This window comes from Embiotoca jacksoni, unplaced genomic scaffold (genome assembly GCF_022577435.1).
Source record: "Embiotoca jacksoni isolate LCO1_2020_lvr unplaced genomic scaffold, fEmbJac1.0.p SCAF_109, whole genome shotgun sequence".
NCBI classification, from domain to species: domain Eukaryota; kingdom Metazoa; phylum Chordata; class Actinopteri; family Embiotocidae; genus Embiotoca; species Embiotoca jacksoni.
In genome coordinates, this window is record NW_027185240.1 from 245,946 (window position 1) to 262,549 (window position 16,604).

General features: G+C 47.8%; 1 protein-coding gene across 7 annotated transcripts in view; it reads left to right on the top strand.

Annotated features, from left to right (window-relative positions):
- The window catches only part of svilb (supervillin b), a 68,675-nt gene that overhangs the window by 7,801 nt on the left and 44,270 nt on the right, over window positions 1-16,604 (top strand). For 4 of the 7 annotated variants that reach the window (XM_069178070.1, XM_069178096.1, XM_069178078.1 and 1 more), the window contains exons 1-12: window positions 4,536-4,660; window positions 7,760-7,817; window positions 8,494-8,551; window positions 8,630-8,778; window positions 9,327-10,062; window positions 12,087-13,520; window positions 13,830-14,006; window positions 14,149-14,186; window positions 14,479-14,543; window positions 14,675-14,811; window positions 15,651-15,939; window positions 16,537-16,590. In XM_069178070.1, the coding sequence (XP_069034171.1) occupies window positions 4,631-4,660; window positions 7,760-7,817; window positions 8,494-8,551; window positions 8,630-8,778; window positions 9,327-10,062; window positions 12,087-13,520; window positions 13,830-14,006; window positions 14,149-14,186; window positions 14,479-14,543; window positions 14,675-14,811; window positions 15,651-15,939; window positions 16,537-16,590 (3,225 nt within the window). In that variant the 5' untranslated portion in view covers window positions 4,536-4,630. Of the gene's footprint in view, window positions 1-4,523; window positions 4,661-7,759; window positions 7,818-8,493; window positions 8,552-8,629; window positions 8,779-9,326; window positions 10,063-12,086; window positions 13,521-13,829; window positions 14,007-14,148; window positions 14,187-14,478; window positions 14,544-14,674; window positions 14,812-15,650; window positions 15,940-16,536; window positions 16,591-16,604 lie in introns of those variants that run through there. The other 3 variants (XM_069178043.1, XM_069178051.1, XM_069178061.1) reach the window with 3 other exon arrangements.

The window sequence follows — 16,604 nt, forward strand, 5'->3', positions numbered from 1 at the left end:
TGCTGTTAGTTGAGTGTTTGTGACTGTAGTTGCTGTTAGTTGGAGTGTTAGTGACTGTAGTTGCTGTTAGTTACAGTGTTAGTGACTGTAGTTCCTGTTAGTTGGAGTGTTAGTGACTGTAGTTGCTATTAGTTACAGTGTTAGTGACTGTAGTTGCTGTTATTTGGAGTGTTAGTGACTGTAGTTGCTGTTAGTTACAGTGTTAGTGACTGTAGTTGCTGTTAGTTACAGTGTTAGTGACTGTAGTTGCTGTTAGTTGGAGTGTTAGCGACTGTAGTTGCTGTTAGTTACAGTGTTAGTGACTGTAGTTGCTGTTAGTTGAGTGTTTGTGACTGTAGTTCCTGTTAGTTACAGTGTTAGTGACTGTAGTTGCTGTTAGTTGGAGTGTTAGCGACTGTAGTTGCTGTTAGTTACAGTGTTAGTGACTGTAGTTGCTGTTAGTTGAGTGTTTGTGACTGTAGTTCCTGTTAGTTACAGTGTTAGTGACTGTAGTTGCTGTTAGTTGGAGTGTTGGCAACTGTAGGTGCAGTTAGCTGCAGTGTTAGCCTCCTGTCTCTGATGTATCTCAAACTGCTGTTTGAGTCAAATGTGACATGAATGAGTTCTTCAGCGTGTTCTTGAAGTAACTGGTTTCTGGTTTGTTTTTGTATAATTTGACGGTTCATGCGATCCAATAAAGGAACGAACTCGCTGCTCGTGTTCAGTAGTTGGTATTTGGCTTTCTGTTGGGTATTTAAATAGAAGTAAAAGCAGTTTCTTCATGGTTCCTCCTGATAAAGTCCTGTAGATGCCTGGTTCAGGCCGTGTTGGAGGGAAACGGGATCTTTAGTTATAATAGATGTGGAGCAGACAGAAGATCCTGGAACTGTGCTTTAGATTTATAAACGTGCTTTTAGAAATGTCTGAAGGTGTTATTTGGATATCTTTTTTCTCTGATATTAATGTGATAGATTCACTGTGATAACATTTGTTGATGATTGATGGTCAGTTAAAGCTCAGCCGTGTTCTGTTTTGGTGTTCCTGGTCCTCTCAGCAGGTCTGAATGTCTCCGAGCGTCGCGGTACATTCTGTAAACAGCTTCTATAATCAGAGCAGCGGCTCATGTTGCACGCCGTCTCCTCGCTTTTCTGACTTCTGTCTGCAGAGTCGAGCCTCGGTCGTAAACTCTGCTGCATCCTGGAGAACCAGGAAGTGATGGACTCACCTGGAACTACCTCGTCACGTTACATAACCTGAAGATGCTTTCTGGGCCGTGTGGCTTTAAGAAAGGACGGTCAAATCCTCAGTAACCATTTCAGGCATGGAATCCTCCTCCTCCTCCTCCTCCTTCTCCTTCTCCTCCTCTCCTCCTTCCTTCTCCGTCTGACAGAGACTCTGCTCACCTCCGGCCTCGGCGCTCATCGATATCCTTATAAGAGCAGACCATCAGGCTGCAGGTCTGGACGTTCGCAGGGAGAGCCAGAGTAAATGTTTGCAGGAAGGAGGGAGGATGAAGGTCCCAGCTGCGCTGCCTCAGGCTGCATGTGTGTGCATGCGTTTATGTTGGTGCATGCATGTACATCAGTGCTCACAGGTTTCTCCTAATAAAGGCAGCAGAGTCGCAGCACTAAGTCCTCCCAAGTTTAGATTTCAAACTCACTTCCTACTGAAAGAATTAATGAACCAGCTAACACTTTAAACATCCTGGAAAAAGTTCTCCAACAAAATATCACATTTTATTTATGAATGAGCAGTGACTGCAGATCAGCACGATTATTTCAGCAGAGAAACAAACTAGATATGAGACCAACTGAGTGGAGTGAGTTCATCTAACGGGCATCGTGACCACGAATTAAAGAACAAAAATTCCTGAGAGGAGAGAAAGTCTTAGAAACACTTTAATTTCAGTGAGTTTAATGAATGTTTGGATGAAACTTTATCTCCTGGATGTTTGGATGAAGTGTCTTTGGACTGAAAGCAGCCGAGTCTCCTATAAAAGTGACAAAAAGCACAAAAACAACAGAAAAAACTGGAGGTTGTGAAGTTTGATTCAGTATTTTTAACATCATCTCTGAAATCAGACATCTGATTTATAATCAGGTCAGATGATGAATCAGATGTTGAACACGTGTCCTGGGCACGATGTCTGTCATCGAGTCCTCCACCCAGACTCCACCTCAGTGTTGTTACTGAAGTTTAATGTCTTATCAGTGTAATTTACTTCTGAAAAGTCTCAGCGGTGAGAAGGAGGACGGAGGATGGAGGATGTCTCAGCTTTTCTGCTGCACTGATTGGAGAGGTTAAAAAAGCAAAGAGAGAAAACAGTGACAGAAAGAAAGCAGGAGTGGGAGGAGCCGAGTGAGGGGGGAGCAGGAGTGGGAGGAGCCAAAGGAGGGCGGGAGACGGTGAATTTGAGGAATGAGGGGGAGAAGGAGCGGGAGGAGAAAACAAGGAAGAGCAGGCGTGGACTTGGTCGCCTGTAAACACTGTGACCACTCTCCAAGGCAGCCAATCACAGCACACGTTGCCTTATTAGGGGTCTGCGGGGGCGGGGGGGGGGGGGGCAAACCGTGTGACTCCACATCAGGTCACCATCAGAGAGTAAATAACATAAACACATTAACATGGTTCTATTTATGATGTCACGTCGAGCAGCCTGAATTTCTAAGATTTATATTTTCTTTCTTCATGATTTGATTTTGTTTTATTTCAGTCAGCTGAAGGTACTTTTATAAACAGTTTAAATGTTCGCTGTGCTAAAAGAGGAGGCGGAGGAGGGTTTCAAAGTCTTGAGACATTGATCGATCGCCTGCTTTATAAGCTCAATAACACTTTCATCTGCACGCTCTGACTTAATGTGACAACTCACAAGAGGCTGCTGTCGTCTGTTAGATGAGATCGTTTCTACACCTCAGCTCATAGCAGCGTCGTCTGTAAGAAGAGCTGTGTGTTTTAACTGAGGAGGAGGAAGAGGAGGAGGACGTAACAGAGGAGCATGGAGGAGGAGCAGAGACGGAAATCACAGACAACCCCATTGGTTATTTTTTTTAGATAAGAAAGAGGGAGGATTCAAACACTGAGGTTTTTCACAAACAAAAATTTCACTAAATAAAATGGACGTAGCTTCCAAGTCACTGCAGATGCAGACTTGTCTTAAATTGTAGTACAACTGAGGACCACTAGGGGCTGTCTCCATAGACTCTATCTGTAGTACCACTGAGGACCACTAGGGGCTGTCTCCATAGACTCTATCTGTAGTACCACTGAGGACCACTAGGGGCTGTCTCCGTAGACTCCATCTGTAGTACCGCTGAGGACCACTAGGGGCTGTCTCCATAGACTTCTATTGAAAAAGCATCAAATTCTCTCCTGAAATCCAAAGTCAGTAAATGTTTCCAGTCATCATGATCTCGTTAGATTAGATTAGATTAGATTAAATTAGATTAGATTAGATTAGATTAGATTAGATTAGATTAGATTAGATTAGATTAGATTAGATTAGATTTGACTTTATTAATCCCACAGTGGGGAAATTCAATCGTCACAGCAGCAAAGAAAACCGAAAAGTGCACACAATATGAAAAAATTTACAATTCTTGATGTCTCAAACACAGATATGTTTGGGGGTGGGGCTTGTTTGATTGACAGGCATGTGGTGTAGTCATAGTGTCAGATCCACCCCTCGCTCCTCCCCAAATCATCCAAATATGGTCACTTCCTGCTCCAAAAGAATCAAATACCAAACTTGAAGTTTCTCAGCTGACGATCTGATGGGTGACGTCATGATGATTTTTTTTTTCGCGCTTGGCTTGAAGCCAGAAACATGAGAACTGGAAAGACTCACTGACAAATACACAAGGGAGAGGAGAACAACGAGGGACAGGTGAAACTAGTTGACAGACACAAACCAGAACACAGGAGGGAAGTGTTTTTAAATAAAGTTTTAATAATCCTTGCTGGATCAGAACCTGTCAGGAAATCACATGACAGCTTCATAAAGTCGTGTCCTGTCATCAGGCCGAGCTGTCGCTGGATATCAATCATGATCTGAAGTTTCACTGCAGTTTAAAAACACTGATTTCATTTCAAACAACATTCGGCTTCGGTTTCTGAAAATTTGTTGGCGCTCAGCCTGTGTGTGTGTGTGTGTGTGTGTGTATGTGTGTGTGTGTGTGTGTGTGTATCTGTGTGTGTCTGTGTGTGTGTGTGTGTGTGGAGCTACCATCTGACTTCCAGTAGTCCCCCCCCTCCCCCGCCCCCGCTCCCCCCCCCCTTCCAATCCTGTTCCAGAGTTTTTATCATCAAGGCTAATTTCTGCCTGTAATCTGATTAGGACTCTGAGCTGCTTTACCGCCCTGCTGCGCTGTCTCTCTCTCTGTATGTGTGTGTGTGTGTGTGTGTGTGTGCGTGTGTGCGTGTGTGTGTGTGTGTGCGTGCGTGTGTGTGTGCGTGTGTGTGTGTGTGTGTCTGTGTCTGTGTGCGTGTGTGTGTGCGTGTGTGTGTGTGTCACCGCCTCCGTCCTCACCTCGTCTGCTCACCAGCAGCGGTTCCTCGTCTCCACTGATCTCCACGGTGACCAGAGGGGAGCCTCCTCGTCCTCTCCTCCTCCATCCCCGAAACATGTTCCGAAACCCTCGGATCTCCGGTTACCATGGCAACCACGTGCAGCCTGGCGGACCAGGTAAGGCCCGGTGAGCGAGGGCTGGCTCCGGGGAGACTGTCTGAACCCTCAGACGAGCCCGTAGGACTCGACCCAGGAGGTCTGGAGGTGATGCAGGAGGTTCTGTTGAGGTTCTGTTGAGGTTCTGTTGAGGTTCTGTTCATTCATAGTGAGAGTTGGTCTCTGTAGTCGGGTGTTTCTCTGGGATGTTGTGTTTCTGGTAATATTCCTGTTTTAGGGCTCTAACTGCAGATATTCAGTGTAACAGCTGCTTCATCTGTTCCTGTTTCTCCGACTGTTCTGGAACCAGAATCTATTTCACACCTCCGAATATTTATAGAAAATCCTTCTCGTCTGTTCGGCCCGTCAGCAGAGCTCTAAGCTGCTCGCTGGCGCTGCCCGCTGCTGCGCGTGTTGTTGACGACCTGCAGGCGTTTCCAAGGAAGCAGTGACATGTGTGTGTGTGGGGGAGGGGGGGATTTCCACCGCAGGAGGTCTGAGGAGTCGCAGACAGACAGAGACGAGAACGTGTCGCATGCAGAAGGACTTTTATAGATGTTACGTATGAAAATAGAAGATCAGAGCTTCACATCCAGAGGACAACATGTGAGGAAGAGGAGCAGGTCGAAGATGAAGAAGTCACACCTCTGACCCCCCCACCCTACCCCGTCATGACTCCGCCTCCGTTTTGTAAAAACCTTGCACACCAAAATAAGAGCGAGGTGTTCTGGAGGCGTCGGGAGCAGAAACCCGATCCGACTCCTGAACCAGGGAGCAAGTTCACAACAGAGGGGAGGGGGGGGGAGGGGGGTACTTCTTCTGGATATCTTTTTAACGTTGAAATAACAGAATTAACATTTGGTCAAAGGTTTTGTGAATGTTTTGAGTGATTTTAAAATGTGTTAAATGATGGACAATTATCAGCATGAATTAAACTCCAGTTGGACAGTTTGGAAGTGAAGCGGTAGAAAGAGATGAAGCGGTAGAAAGAGAAAGAGATGAAGCGGTAGAAAGAGATGAAGCGGTAGAAAGAGAAAGAGATGAAGCGGTAGAAAGAGATGAAGCGGTAGAAAGAGATAAAGCGATAGAAAGAGATGAAGCAATAGAAAGGGATGAAGCGGTAGAAAGAGAAAGAGATGAAGCGATAGAAAGGGATGAAGCGATAGAAAGGGATGAAGCGGTAGAAAGAGATGAAGCGGTAGAAAGAGATGAAGCTGTAGAAAGAGAAAGGGATGAAGCGATAGAAAGAGATGAAGCTGTAGAAAGGGATGAAGCGATAGAAAGAGATGAAGCGGTAGAAAGGGATGAAGCTGTAGAAAGAGATGAAGCGATAGAAAGAGATGAAGCTGTAGAAAGAGAAAGGGATGAAGCGGTAGAAAGAGATGAAGCGATAGAAAGAGATGAAGCGGTAGAAAGAGAAAGGGATGAAGCGGTAGAAAGAGATGAAGCGATAGAAAGAGATGAAGCGATAGAAAGAGATGAAGCGGTAGAAAGAGAAAGAGATGAAGCGGTAGAAAGAGATGAAGCGATAGAAAGGGATGAAGCGGTAGAAAGAGATGAAGCGGTAGAAAGAGATGAAGCTGTAGAAAGAGATGAAGCGATAGAAAGAGATGAAGCGATAGAAAGGGATGAAGCGGTAGAAAGAGATGAAGCTGTAGAAAGAGATGAAGCGATAGAAAGAGATGAAGCGATAGAAAGGGATGAAGCGATAGAAAGAGAAAGAGATGAAGCGATAGAAAGGGATGAAGCGATAGAAAGGGATGAAGCGGTAGAAAGAGATGAAGCGGTAGAAAGAGATGAAGCGATAGAAAGAGATGAAGCGGTAGAAAGAGAAAGGGATGAAGCGGTAGAAAGAGATGAAGCGATAGAAAGAGATGAAGCGGTAGAAAGAGAAAGGGATGAAGCGGTAGAAAGAGATGAAGCTGTAGAAAGAGAAAGGGATGAAGCGATAGAAAGAGATGAAGCTGTAGAAAGAGATGAAGCGATAGAAAGAGATGAAGCGGTAGAAAGGGATGAAGCTGTAGAAAGAGATGAAGCGATAGAAAGAGATGAAGCTGTAGAAAGAGATGAAGCGATAGAAAGAGATGAAGCAGTAGAAAGAGATGAAGCGATAGAAAGAGATGAAGCTGTAGAAAGGGATGAAGCTGTAGAAAGAGATGAAGCTGTAGAAAGAGATGAAGCGATAGAAAGAGATGAAGCGGTAGAAAGGGATGAAGCTGTAGAAAGAGATGAAGCGATAGAAAGAGATGAAGCTGTAGAAAGAGAAAGGGATGAAGCGGTAGAAAGAGATGAAGCGATAGAAAGAGATGAAGCGGTAGAAAGAGAAAGGGATGAAGCGGTAGAAAGAGATGAAGCGATAGAAAGAGATGAAGCGATAGAAAGAGATGAAGCGGTAGAAAGAGAAAGAGATGAAGCGATAGAAAGGGATGAAGCGATAGAAAGGGATGAAGCGGTAGAAAGAGATGAAGCGGTAGAAAGAGATGAAGCTGTAGAAAGAGATGAAGCGATAGAAAGAGATGAAGCAGTAGAAAGAGATGAAGCGATAGAAAGAGATGAAGCGGTAGAAAGAGAAAGAGATGAAGCGATAGAAAGGGATGAAGCGATAGAAAGGGATGAAGCGGTAGAAAGAGATGAAGCTGTAGAAAGAGATGAAGCGGTAGAAAGAGATGAAGCTGTAGAAAGAGATGAAGCGGTAGAAAGAGATGAAGCGATAGAAAGAGATGAAGCAGTAGAAAGAGATGAAGCGATAGAAAGAGATGAAGCGGTAGAAAGGGATGAAGCTGTAGAAAGAGATGAAGCGGTAGAAAGAGATGAAGTGGTAGAAAGGGATGAAGTGTAATTTGTAGTAATATTCACCGTCTTGGTTTTTAAGTTTGAATTCTTGTTTTCTGCCTCTGATGATTGTTCTGGTATATTTATTGATTATTTGCTCTTTTATTTTGCTGAGTTGTTCTGATATGAAGCATTTTAACTGTCTGAATGAATTTGAGTCAGGTTTTATCCAGATGATGTCGGTCTGTCAGTCAGCTGGAGGAAACGTACAGTTAAAGCTTTTTACACCAGAGATTCTGTGAACTTCTTTATTTTTCATCTTTGACTGAGTTCAGTTTCTCTTCTCAGGATTTGGATCTAAAACTCCCAACAACAGCTCAACATCGCTGCCGACAGAAGCCTTCAGGTGAGAAACACTTTTATTTGTTTGTTTGTGTGTAGTCACCACACAGAACAGTTTTTCAGTGAAGCCTCAGACCCCCCCTCCCCACACCTTCTCCCCCCCTCCTCTGCTGTGTCATCAACATTAAACTCAAGTAAGCATGTAGATTTAACTGGAGGTCTTCAGCACATCATGCTGAGTAAGCACTAAGCGCTGGACATGTCTGGAGCAGCTTATGTTAATTCCTCCTCCAGGACCACCGACCTCGCTGCAGCTGATGGAGCGTCACGGCAACAGACTCAGCAGATTAACGTCACTATTACAGAAGATATGAGACAAAATAAAAGATCTAAGAATAAAGATTCAAATCTTTGAAGAGGAGGAGAAGCTTTGAGCGGCAAATTCGATAAATAAATGAATAAAGATGAGAACTTCAATATTTTTGTGATGTGCAGCATGAATATTATCATAAGAAGTGATTTCAGATTTATTCCTTCATCTGGTAGTTCTTAAAAAAAAATCACATTCGTGCAACTTTTTGCAAAAAACCCTCAAAATTACGTCGACATTTTTGATAAAATAAGCTTCAAACTTCAAACTGCTGCTGGTCCTTCCTAAAGGTGGGCGTCACTTCTCCCTCTGAAACATCACCTCTGACCTCTGACCTCTGACCTCTCTGTTCCTGTGTTCCCGTTTCCAGTGTCGGATCTGAAGAAATACTTTGAGGCAGCCGTCAGTCAGGACTCAGGAATGAACAGGTGAGTTCAGAGCTCGCTGTACTTTCATACCAACACGTCTGAACACTCTCAGTTTGACCTTTGACCTGTCCGTGTTAGGAAGGAGAGGATCGCCCGGCGCCTGGAGGGGATGGAGAGCGAGGCTCCGCCCACCCTGCTGCCCGGCGGCCTGGTGGCCAACAGGATGCTGGAGGAGGACGCCCCCCGCTACACTCGCGCCTCCGACCCCTGTGAGCCTCGTGTGATGGGTAAGCACGGCCACATTTACCTAAATTCACCAAATCCGGTGGACTTGTGTGTCACACCGAGACGAACCGAAAAGTGTCTCGGCATCGTGAATTTGTTTTCGTTGATCGGTGTGACCGTATCGTGGCGGCCATTTTGGGCGTCTCGCCATGAACCTGCAACTGACTAACTTTTATGTACATATTCAGATCTTCCACAAACATTACATCTTTGACAGCAGTCCCGCCCTGAAGACACCTGATAGTCATATTCCGTCATAGTCGTAGCGCCCCCTGCTGGAGACAGGAAATGAGACAAAAATAGCGACTTTAAGCGGTGATAGGCGGCCCCTCACGCTGCACGTTGGGGAGCCGGCTTCGGGGAGGCGGCGTGCGAGCGCCGGCAGCTTCAATTTAATTACATTTTTAAGTTTTTGTTCGTGCTTGCATTTTGTCAGTAATGTGTTTTGTTGTTGTAGTTTGTGTGTTATGCATCATGTATGTTTGCACTTCTGGTCGTTATGGTAACGACCTCGTTACATAAAGAACGTTGTTTCCATGCTCCACCACAGTGCGGCGCTACAGCCGAGAGGATCCGGAGGCTCCGCAGCAGCAGGTGACGTCTCCAGAGAGATCGTCTCAGGTCAAAGGTGGCGCCGGCCGCCCCGACCCGGTGTTGGTGTACGTGGACCCGGTGACGTTATCCAGCTCCTCCACGCCCACGTCGGGCTCAGCGGAACCGTCGGGCCTGAGCTCCAAGGCCGAACGCATCGCCCGCTACAAAGCGGAGCGCCGCCGTCAGCTGTCGGAGCGCTACGGCATCCTCCTGGATCAGGAGCCGGACATCGACTGCACCCCGCGGCTCCGCTCCAGACGGGATACCGACCCATCGGACCGACAGGCCGCAGCCAGGGGGCCGTACCGCGCCGGAGTGGGCTGGGTTTACATGAGGACACACCCAGACCCTGCACCTGTTAACACGTCGAGCCCCGCCCACTCAAACCAAGCCCCGCCCCCTGCTCCAGAGAGACCCAGCAGGTTTTCAGAGCGGGAGCGAGCGATGAACATGGAGAACTTCCGGCGTGGAGGAGCTCCGGAGCGCTCTGTTGCCTCCAGGACCCAGGAGCAACACCAAGACCCCGCCCACCATGAGCCAAGCCCCGCCTCCACCAGGGACTACAGCATCGCAGCGGTGCCCAGCTCCCCTCGCACCGCCCGCCGGGCCTCGCTGCCTTCCACCCGCTACGGCATCTCACCCGGAGACCTGTTTATCGAGCAGCAGGCGCAGAGCATCCTCAATCGGCAGGGGTGAGTGTCCTCCATCCATCCAGTGGTCAGAGGTCAGAGGTCAGGGGTCAGCAGTTATCAGGACATGACCTGACAGCAGAATCTGGAACGTGAAGGAAGATGAGATCTGAATAACCAATCAGATCTCATCTTGTGTTTTGACCTTTGAACTCTTGAAACACTTTATTTCCTGCATTAAAACGGTTGATGTCTGTTTTTATATGACGACTCTGGTTTCACTGTGAAACCGTGTCCTCTGACTGTGTCCTCTGACCGTGTCCTCTAACTGTGTCCTCTGACCGTGTCCTCTGACTGTGTCCTCTAGCCGTGTCTTCTAGCCATGTCCTCTAGCTGTGTCTTCTAGCCGTGTCCTCTGACTGTGTCCTCTAGCCGTGTCTTCTAGCCGTGTCCTCAAGCCGTGTCTTCTGTCCGTGTCCTCTGCCATGTTGTCCTCAGACTGTCTCTCCGTCTGGTCGGTGTTTATTATTTGATATAAACTAAGATCTTCTCCTGCTGCAGCTGAAGGAGTTTTCAGGTCTTCTGAAGCTCTGAATGTGTTGAAGACACCGATGAGGACACAGCTGGACGGTTCAGAGACGAGTCCCCGGGACACTCTTCACTAGTGAACTATTCAATATTAAATCTCAGTAATTCTTCCTCTTATTATTATTACGTCAAACTTTCATTTCTAACCTCGTCCAACATTAAAACTCTCGTTCATGTGTTTCATCGGAGCTTCAGAACTTCTTCAGGATGTTTGATGATAGTTGGCAGAGTTCAGCAGGTTCACTGACTCTGGATCAGTTCCAGGAAGCTCCTCCAGCCGGGTCCAGCTGAGAGGTGTCAGTGACCCGGAGACCTGCTGACTCAGCACTCGTCAGCGAGGCTCAGATTCTGGTCCGTTAACCTGTGACATCATATCGAGTCTTTTTATTTTATATGCTTTTGTCATATCACGGTGAATCTTTGATTTTGTCTGTCAGCTGTTTTTAAAGTCAGCTGACCGGTGAAGCTGAAGGTACGGCGTCACGTCTGGGTCATAATTCAGAATTGCACACAGAAAGATCCACTGATGTGTTTCTGATGCGCCTTTAAAATGCATGTTGCTTTATTTTATATTTCAACTCTATTAGTATTAATTTTATACATTTTATCAGTTCTTATGCATTTTATTTCTATATTTTTAAATGTTCCTTTAAATCTGTTTTTATGTGAAAGACTGCACATAAATCACTTTGAGCTGCATGTCTTGTATAAAAGGTGCTAAACAAATGAATTTTATTATTATCGTTATTATTATAAATATGTGAATTTAAAAGTATTTGTAAATTTCAAAAACATTTCTGCATGAGGTTTCATTTATTTACAAACTGTTGAACTTTTATTTTGTGAACTTTGCTGCATTTGCATGTTGGATCATCAGAAGTGTCTCAACAATTTACACAACATAAATATCCAAAACAATGTTTTAGAAAATTACAAATTATTCTAATTACATGTATTTGTGGATTTAAGTTCAGTATTTAAAAAAACACAAAATATTTGTGTGTTTAGTGAATGTTTCTGTGTGCGAACGTCCTGATCACCTGTCGAAGCTCCTCAGCTGCTCATGTTAGCGTGTGCTGCGGCAGCTTTAAATCCTGCATGCGTGTCAGATCAGGCCGACGCCGGCCGGGACGTTGGGTTTACTGCTCCACAATGAGATTAGTGCGACCTTCGGCTCCCAGGGGTCAGAGGTCGGCAGATGAAAATAGTTTGACTTCCTTTTTTTGGCAGGGAGACTTCAGTCTGACTCAGATTCAGACATGCGCCCCCTGGTGGAGGATCAGAGCCGTGACGCTGTTTATTAAAATTTATAATCTTTGTTTTGGATGTTTCAGTTGAATCTAAATATTTCCTGTCTTTGTTACGACGTCTCACTCGAGTTGGAAACTAAAACATGTCTTCTTGTTTTTGACCAGCAGCCTTTATGTGGCATGAATACGAGTTTGGTTCTGAGTTCAGAGAGTTGTGCAGCTCAGTAACTGGTCCTTCCTCTCCCCAAGAATCCGGGTCAGAGAGCGATTGTCCCGGGACGAAACCGTCCAGCAGCCTCCTGACTGGAGTCCGGACCCGCAGCAGGCTAACAGAACCCGGACTCAGTCCACCCAGAGGACGATTCCCCAGCCTCAGCCCAGCCCGGGTCGCCATCTCGCCCCCCCCTCCTCCTCAGAGCACCAGCAGCCCGGCCCGGTGGACTCTCAGCCCTACATGGCCATGACGGCCTCGGCACCAGCTGCCAAACCGTCCGGACCTCCGGAGGCTCAACCACGAAGACGAGTGAGCGCCGACCAGGTCTACGCCGCCCACAGGGAGGCGCGGCTGGAGGCCCGGCAGGCGCTGAAAGAGGAGGTCCAAACCGAGGGGCTGCTGAAGAGCAGGAAGGCGGTCCTGCCCTCGGAGATCCGCAGACGGGAACGCAGCACGGACGACCCGCTCAGAGGACAGACCGACGACGTGGACCGGCAGAACTACAGTCCAGAGCGCAGGAGGACGAGTCGGGGCGAGGAGGACCGGGACAGACCGAGGGACCGAGGGAGGGACAGACACGTGGACAGGATCGGAGACAGAAGACAGCATCTGTCCGTCCATGACGGTCCAGAGCAGAGGACATTATGGTCCACCTCAGGACACCCGCAGCATCCGTCCTCGGAAACCGTGAACCATCAGGAGGTCCAGATCCACGATCCACAATCTTCGACACAGCAGTATGAACCCAGGAGGAGACATCAGGACCCTGAGAGACATCAGGAGACTCAGAGACATCAGGAGACTCAGAGACATCAGGACCTTCAGAGACATCAGGAGACTCAGAGACATCAGGACCCTGAGAGACATCAGGAGACTCAGAGACATCAGGAGACTCAGAGACATCAGGACCTTCAGAGACATCAGGAGACTCAGAGACATCAGGACCCTGAGAGACATCAGGAGACTCAGAGACATCAGGAGACTCAGAGACATCAAGACCCTCAGAGACATCAGGAGACTCAGAGACATCAAGACCCTCAGAGACATCAGGACTACGAGCTGCAAAGACAGGAGCCTCTGATTCTCCAGGACTCCCAGAAGAACTACACATCCATCCATCAGGACCAAGACGGTGTCCCTGGGAGACAGCATCCGTCTCCATCGGTCCACCAGAGGTTGGACTCGGCCGTCTACCTCCTGAAGGGTTCCTCAGTGCCTCCGGCCAAACACCGGATCCTGGAGACGAGCGGAGGACCCAAACCAAAGATCCGGACCCGCTCCATGTCGGACATCGGTATCAGCCAGCAGTCTGCCGGGTACCGTACGGAGAGGACGGCCAGCAGGGAGGCGTCCCGGCCTGTCCCTCTTCCGGGGACGTCCGGCGGGGAGACGGGCGCCCTGGACACCCGGGTGTCGGTCGCCCAGCTGCGCCACTCGTACCTGGAGAACGCCAACCGGAAACCGGAGTTGTAGGTTCACCGGCATGGACTCTGTAACGGAGTGTTAGTGAGCTGATCAATATCCTGGTTCTGGTTCTGGTTCTGAAGCATGAAACGTGTGTTTTTACTTTGTTTGTGTAAGTTGCCGTCAGTTCTCCTTCTTGTTGTCTGTCTGGCGGTCGTGTGCTGCTGCATGTTGATGACATCATCAGGTCACGATAAGCTCAGCGTGTGTTTTTCTAACCTGCTGAAACATCTGGACCGGTCCGGTCCGGTCCGGTCCTCTTTGTTCTGACTCTACGTGTGCTGTCCGTTCTCGTTGTCCTCGTCGCTCCAAAGTGAGACGGTTAAAGTCGACCTCTCAGCCGCGGAGGGCGATGCTGCTAGCGGCGGCGGCGGTGATCGGGACCGAGGCGTCCGGAGGCCGCGGCGCTACATCAACCCCGGAGACAGCCGCATGTCGGAGAGGTTCAGGACGCAGCCCATCACCTCCGCAGAGAGGCTGGAGTCTGATAGGTACAGCAGGGGGTCTCCGTGGCAACCAGCAGGAGCATCCTCGCAGTGATTTAATTTACAGAGAATAAAACGATCGGTGGGCTGAAGGAGAACCGTTCTGTTTCTGTACATTCTTTCATTTACATGTTTGATGTTTCTGCAGGGCGCGACTCAGCCCGTCACAGCTTCAGGATGTCGAAGGTAAGAACAGTCAGTGGTTCCCACCTGGTCCCACTTGGTCCCAGCTGGTCCCAGCTGGTCCCAGCTGCTTGAATGAGAGCTGACTACTGATGTGATGACGTTAGTTTCTGTTCTGTGGACTTCAAAATAAAAGTTTGAATAACTTTTTTAATTCGCACACACATCTGCGACCCACTTTTGGGGTCACGATCCACCAGTTGAGAACCACTAGTCTACGATGTATCTGCACAATACATATATATATAAATAATTATAGTATTTAAAGACATTGATGATTCTCTCTTTTAATCAGCAGATGAAGAAAAACTGGATGACAGAGCGAAGATGAGCGTGGCGGCGAAGAGGTCTCTCTTCAGGGTACACTTCCTGTTTACATCCCACATGATTAATATCTCATGTTGAAACCTGTCATGTCGTCATCACCGCCGTGTTCCACCTCAGACGTCTCATTACGGTTTGTACTGATGTTTCCTGACATGTTCGTTCAGGAGCTGGAGAGGTCGTCAGAAGGAGGTGTTCCCAAACCGCGGTCACGAAACGCAGCCGTGGAGAGACGTCTGAGGAGAGTTCAGGACCGCGCGCTCACTCAGCCCGTCACCAACCAGGAGGTGGTCAGCGCCTCCAGGTGGGCCTCACTCTAAACTTCTGTCTTTAGTCTGGCCCTCCTCTTTGTTTTGTGCTTTTCTCTGTCTCCTTTTCGCCACGTCTTCTCCTTTCAGTCCTTTGCACACTCGCGTCCACATTCATGTCAATCACGTCCCCAGCAGCAGCAGTGGGAGGGGCATCAGGTGGGCGGGGCTGCACTCTTCTGTGTGCATGTGTTGTACTTTATACTTCCTGTACTTACTGGACCTCAGTGGATGTAGAAGTCAGGAATGAGGTGCAGTGCAGTTTTGATGAATGAATTTCATATTAAACCCAAATATTTTTACTATTTTGTGCACCGATGTTCGTTATGAAGACATGAAGTTTTATTTTCAGTGAAAAATGTTCTGTTTTAAAGCAGAAACATTTTTTGAACACCTCTCTGTCTCCCTCTGGTGGCTGCAGTGCAGATGTGCTGCTGCAGTTCACCTCGTTATTTCTGCTCCTTCGTGCAGCATTTCTTACTTGCAGTGAAGAAGTAGGTTACATATCTGGTGCAAAGGTCAGAGGTCAGGCCAGTTAAAGCCCTCTGCATGTTCTGGGTTCAGGTGTCTGTTTACCAGCTCAGGTTTAAATCTGCAGAACCGCTGCAAACATTCAATGCTTTATATGACTATCTGCATAAGAACTGCATAAAATGTTCAGTCGTGAGGTAATAAAAAACTAGTTTGTACTTCATTTTATCACCTTAAGATAATAAAGTCACTGGAAATGTATCGTTTAATTTGTTTAAGACATAAAAATGTTTTAATTATTTGAAATCAAATCAAAGACTGACAGCCGTCACTCATCACTGACGTCCCCCTGCCCCTCCCCCAGCGTTCAGGCCTCGTCTCAGCCAGGCTCAGCGGTCCAGGACCAGAACCAGGAGGACCAGGAGACCCAGGAGCTCCAGAAACCAGCTCCTCCTCCCGAGGTCGACGGCCGGGAGCTCGGTCCCGACCAGCCCGACCTGTCGGCGCTCAGTCTGTCCGAGAAGATGGCTCTGTTCACCCGGCTGGCCCAGACCACGGGACCGACGGCCGAGGGGACGCGGGGGGACACCCGGCAGCGCCGAGCCAACACCCGGTTCCAGACTCAGCCCATCACCCAGGGAGAGGTGCAGCAGGTACAGAGGAAGCACTGCAGGTCGCTCGTATCTGGAGGGAAACTGTGGCGCTGCTTCAACACAAGTTGGGAAGAAACTAAAAATAACAGCAACAAAAAAAACTGCTGCAGTTTAAAGAGGGGAACCTCAAAATCTAGAAAAATAGTTCCAATCCTTTGAAATATTGCAGATAAAAGATTTAAAGAGGACATGTTGCGGCTGCAGGTGAAACCAAATGATTCTGATAAACCAGTGAGGAGCTCCTTCAGACGCTCGGAGCATCAGGGAGGACGTCCATCAGCTGTTCACAATTCATGTAACAGGATATGACATCACAGAGACCATCAGGTCACCTCCTCGCCAGCGTCTGCGTGTCGCAGTACGTCGGTGAACTCAGTTTATTCTGCTTCTCATTCCAGACGGTTTCACCTCCAGAGCAGCGATAACATAACAAACATCTCACTTTGACAAACAGATTAGTTTCCTGTTGAAGTCAAAGCATCATGTCGTCCACTAAACAGGAAGTACATCTTTACTCACCTGTCGTCAGATGCTTCAGGTAGATGTTTTTGTGGGCGTGTCCTCAGCAGCGAGTCACAGTCCTTGTTGTCCTCACAGGAAGCTGAGCGGCCGCTGTGTAACGGCGACATAGAGGCCGATCAGGGAGAACACGTAAGAACCAGACC